Source organism: Zophobas morio, unplaced genomic scaffold (genome assembly GCF_036711695.1).
Source record: "Zophobas morio isolate AGI-343-1 ecotype UQ-CSIRO unplaced genomic scaffold, CSIRO_AGI_Zmor_V1 ptg000046l, whole genome shotgun sequence".
NCBI classification, from domain to species: Eukaryota; Metazoa; Arthropoda; class Insecta; order Coleoptera; family Tenebrionidae; genus Zophobas; species Zophobas morio.
The window spans coordinates 6,644,093-6,649,199 of record NW_026972151.1 but is presented as its reverse complement, the minus strand read 5'-3'; the positions used below and the strand labels follow the sequence as shown (position 1 = coordinate 6,649,199).

At 34.7% G+C, this 5,107-nt stretch overlaps 1 protein-coding gene across 1 annotated transcript; it reads left to right on the top strand.

Annotated features, from left to right (window-relative positions):
* Positions 1-1,480: 1,480 nt before the first annotated feature.
* Positions 1,481-4,421, top strand: LOC135142167 (zinc finger protein 711-like). The gene is made up of 3 exons (XM_064073837.1): positions 1,481-2,834; positions 3,164-3,242; positions 4,298-4,421. Exons 1-3 carry the CDS (start codon positions 1,481-1,483, stop codon positions 4,419-4,421), a joined length of 1,557 nt encoding a protein of 518 aa, XP_063929907.1.
* Positions 4,422-5,107: the final 686 nt, after the last annotated feature.

The following is a 5,107-nucleotide window of genomic DNA, read 5'->3' as shown; positions in this document are numbered from 1 at the left end:
AGTGTAAAACTGTCAACAACTTTTTAATTTTTTTGGATAGGCAAATTTTATGATATGGGTTCGTTATATACATGTTTAGGGATCAGATATATTTAATTGTACGCCCCAACACCACTATATTTTAAGAGTAATTTCAATTTTTGTCAAGATGTGTAAATGCGCACTGTTAGACAGTTCATTGCACAAGAGTGCGCATTTGAACGCTTATGAGTACGCATTACATTTTATGAAAAAATATTTGTTTCTAAGGTGAAAATAAATGGGAATAAGTGACTACAGACTACACATAAAACGGGAGACCTATTTCTTCGTACTCTAGGGGTCTTGAAAAGACGAGAAAACGTAAAAATAGAGAGTCGGTCGACGGACTCGATTACAACACGCTCAGGAAGTAAAAATAAAAAAAAAATCACCATAACCACCACCCCACAACTCGAGAAGCAGTACAAAGTAGTAGAGTTAAATAATTCATTACCGTATGATATGTATCTCCAAGACTATTAGACTACGTATTGCAAGCAATGCGCACGCTTATACAATACCTCGCTGCGCACTCTTGTACATTTGTACACAACCTAATGTTTTCAAAGTTAAAAGCTTTTGATGGACAGAAAGTGTAAAACTGTTAGTGTATAACGACACCTTAAAAGTTACAACTAATGAAAATTATTACTGTAAAATAAAAGAACTGGTACGTACCTTACAAAAAACTAAAACTATGAGCGGTAAAAATTACATCCACACAACGTGTGAACATAAAATCGTTAGTACGACCAAACTATAAACTATATTCAGGTCACTTTTGCACCTTTATCTCAGGTTTAACATTAAATTCTGAATGGTATAACTTCATCTTACCCAGATGGCACTAATAAGCAGAAATCATCAGTGCGTACTCTTATACATATGCGCACTCTTGTACACATTTACCCTACTTCTGCAGGAAAATCAACATATTTTACTTCCTTTTAGGTGTAACGAAAATATTCAAGCACTTCATCATTTATCCTGCAGTGAATTAGGTAAGTACTTTTGTTATTCAAAAAATCGAAACGTCACTTTCGACGTAAGACTGTTACCTTATTATTCCTCTGTACTGGTTTTAAGAGTGCTCCAAAAAGGTCGTTACGTTTGTGTTTTTGTGGAAACAATAATATTATGGTGTGTGTGTGTGTGTGTGTGTGTGTGTGTTTTTTTATATTAGCCTTGTCGACATCCACGTGTGGCAATGAACCTACCTGTTTGTTTTTCCATGTTTGGCGCTATATGCGCACTGTTCTGTGGGTAATTGAATTTTAAGGTTATGTACCAGAGGGTTTTAATTGTCAATGAGAAATATTGGCGGTTGTAATTTGTGGGGTTACGTGCGTCAATGTTGTTTTTAATTTTGAATACTCTTTAACTGTCTTCGAACGAGACTTGGGTAAGAAGACGGTCAGTTTTCTTCTATAGCGTGATAAAATGGTTTTAGGTTGCCAAAATGTCAGCTCTGGAATACTGTGAAACGTTCGGAACATGTGGGAAGTCTTCATGGAAAAATGTTCACAAATGTAAAGTATGCCACCACTTTACAACTGTCCTTACCCTTATGATCAGCCACGTGAGACGACACCGTTTTCCTGTGGAACAATTTACGTGCGACAACGCCAAAATTGAAGCTTATTACTGTAAAGATTGCGATTTTAAAACGGAACTAACAGTTTTGTTCAAAGAACACATTAATAAATATCATGGGCTTAAGAGAGAATCTAGAGACGATTTATTAAGTGAGGACTTCCACATACAAAATTACGTCTGCGAAAAATGCGACTTTGAAACAAATCTTTCGTTGAAGTGGCTTCAGCATACTTTAACATGCACGAGAAATAAAGAAAATCCTCGAAGTGTGACTTCTTCGTCACAGAATGACACATACAGTTTCGATTTCAAGCGAACTGACGAAACAAGTTGGTATTACTGTGTGCAATGTTCCTACAAAGCTAAACTCAAAGGTACTTTAAAATCTCATATTATGACAAAACACGAGATGAACAAGCGATATGCATGCGAAAAGTGTCCATTTAAATGTAGAGGGAAATCACATTTAAAAATACACATAAATCGAACTCATTTAGATGAACAAGATGTTGAATGGCACAAGTGCAACAAGTGTGTATTCAAGGCCAAAGCAAAAAGTAATTTAACGAGACATGTAAAAAGACGTCACTTGAACGATGAAGACGTTAGATGGTATAAATGCAATGAGTGTCTTTTTAAAACTAAAGCTAAAAGTGATCTAAAGAAACACGCAATTAGAAAACATCTAGACGAAGAAAAAATTAACTGGCACGAATGTGAACAATGCCCATTTAAAAGTAAATGTGCGTGGGATTTAAAAAGGCATATTGTTTTTAGACATTTGGATGAAGAAAACGTTAAGTGGCATCAGTGTCATTATTGCCCATATAAGGCGAAATCCAATGCTATTTTAAAGTGCCATATAAATCATCGCCATTTGGATGAAACTGAAATTAAATGGTACAAATGCAATGAGTGTCGTTTCAAAACTAAGTATAAAGTTTGTTTAGAGAGACACGCAGTTACAAAACATCTAGACCAAGAAAAAATTAACTGGCACGAATGTGAAAAATGCTCATATAAAACTAAATATGCGTCGGATTTAAAAAGGCATACGATTTTGAGACATTTGGATGAAGAAAACGTTAAGTGGTATCAATGTGTTCATTGTCCATTTAAGACGAAATTAAATCCTACATTAAAGTGCCATATAAATAGCCGCCATTTGGATGAAACTGAAGCTAAATGGTACAAATGCGAACACTGCCCTTACAAAAGTAAAAATCGTTCATCTTTTTATTCGCACAGAAAGAAACATATTGGGATTTAATTAACCATAATCCGGAAAGGAATTTTAATTTGTATACATATGTTGTTTGTTTAGCCACTACTTTTTTTAACCATTTTTTCAGTCGTCTACAATGTACTATGTTATGTGACGTGGTTTTTTCATTAAGATCATAAATTAAAGTTCTATTTTTGTTACATTAAATAAATGTAACAGTTTTAAAAAATAAAATTACATTAGTAGAACACATAGATGCAAAGTTTTTTACGCAATAAAAAATAAGGAATTATCATAAAATTTACTATTGTTTCAATTTAGGATCTAAATATCTTGGGTCTCTCGAGGAACACAGAGGGTGGATGGACTTTGTTGATTACTGCATTAGGAACGCAGCGAGGTTAATTGGTGGACACTTAAGGTGTTGTTTCTTCAGATCAGGGTGCTTTTTCCTGCTTCCAATTCTTCAATGACATCTTGAGTCTGGACCAGGTGTTCTTTATTTAATGTTTATCGTTTATGTATTTTTGGTGGAGCCAAATTTGCCCCCATCGGACTAGAGTATCTGGCCCTAAACGGTAGTGTTGTTGTTCTTCTATGTGTTAGTGGATTTTGTTTTAGTCTCTATGTACTTCCCCCGATTTGAACTGGTTTCTGGTCGAGCGGTTTTTCTAATTTTCTGTTTTGGCTTTTCTTTCTTTGATCCTGGAAATTGTCCCTTCAATTGTTCTGTATGTTGTGCTTTGTATCTAAGACGATTGACACATTTGTATATTAGAAACTTGACAGTATTTTTCCCATTCAGAATTCAAATTTCCTTCTGATATTTGCTAGTGCATCTAGCTCGGTTCTCTTTATATGTATAACTGGGTTTGATGAGCGTCCAAACAAATTAATTTGATCAAGTGATCCTTATTTCATAAAATTATTGGAACTCTTGAGTGTATGCAAAAAGCCATTGTTTCAGTCTTTCACTTACACGAAGTTATCCATCTTTGTCTATAATAAACATGAAATTGACAGTTTGTTCGGCTTTTTATTTAGCTTCTTTTTTCGTAGTGTACTTTAAGTCTTATGTCTTGAACACGTCTTCTTGTATGTGTATTAAAATTTGCTTGGTTTCTTTCCACGACTATTGTGCAACTTATGTTTTTTGTATCGGCATGACGCGAACTGTTTTCGTGAGCGAGGAATATCTTGTTCTCACTTTGACTGCCCGAATTTGATTAAATAATTTCACTTCTTTGGATAACCGCGGTAACTGGTTGGTTTCTCTCTTGGTTTACGTCCCATTTTGCAGCCAATCCAGGTCCTTGGCATCAAATTTTCTGTGCTCTTAGTTTCGATGTTTTTGTTTCGCTGGAATGTTTTTTTCGTGGTTTTCTTCGCATAATTTTTCATTACTGAGGATTTGTCGCGATGCTGGCGTCTCTTCAATTTTCTCCAATTTTGCAGTTTGCTGATCTTCTATTTTTGGGATCATACTTTTTATATTTTCCCGGGCCTAGTAATACATCAGTTGCAACCTATTTTGGAAGACTGGATCCTCTACATGCAAGTCGGCCTCACCGGAAGATAGATTTCGATGTCTTCTTACACAGATTGTGTAATTTTTGGTAGTACTAGCAGTTCTATTTTAAGTGTAAAATCACTCGGAAACCTTGCATTCTACAATTATTTTAGACTGCGTTTTTTTGGTGTTGCATCTTTCCACCTTTCCTGGGGCATTGTTAGAGCTGCTTCGGCATTATTAATTATTGCTTGACCTTTTCGTACTTAATTTCACTCACCTGTTGGCCACAAAATACCTAAAATGAAAGTGTTCCCTTTAATTTAAATATCTAGCTTTAAATTTACAATATTTTTAAGTAAAATATGTTTCTTGAATAATATACAGCTTGGTTCACGGATCTTGCCATTGTATTACTAGCTGTTCTTTCAAGTTGGTTTGTAGTCAATAAATACGGTTTTCCTGGAAAACGGATCCCTGTAAAATAAAAACGTAGGTTCATGAAAATGAACTGGGCAACAGACAGCGATAAATGAGGATATTTCTTGATTAGGGTAGTAATAAATTTTACGGCAGGTAAATCCGAATTTTGTCTCACACACAATAGACAGGAAAAACCATTGTTGCAGTTATAGCACTTTAGCCATGAAACTAAAATTTACATTTTAGAAAGCTGCAGATGTGTAAAAACTAAAATTTATTTCAAATTAAGAAGAAACCGTTTAGGTTAGATAAATCTGATTTTAGGACAAAAT

Coding starts and splice junctions, on each gene's coding strand:
- LOC135142167 (XM_064073837.1), top strand. CDS start 1,481: ATGTCAGCTCTGGAATACTGTGAAACGTTCGGAACATGTGGGAAGTCT. Junction 2,835..3,163: donor CGAACACTGCCCTTACAAAA/GTAAAAATCGTT, acceptor GTTTCAATTTAG/GATCTAAATATCTTGGGTCT. Junction 3,243..4,297: donor TGCATTAGGAACGCAGCGAG/GTTAATTGGTGG, acceptor CCAATTTTGCAG/TTTGCTGATCTTCTATTTTT.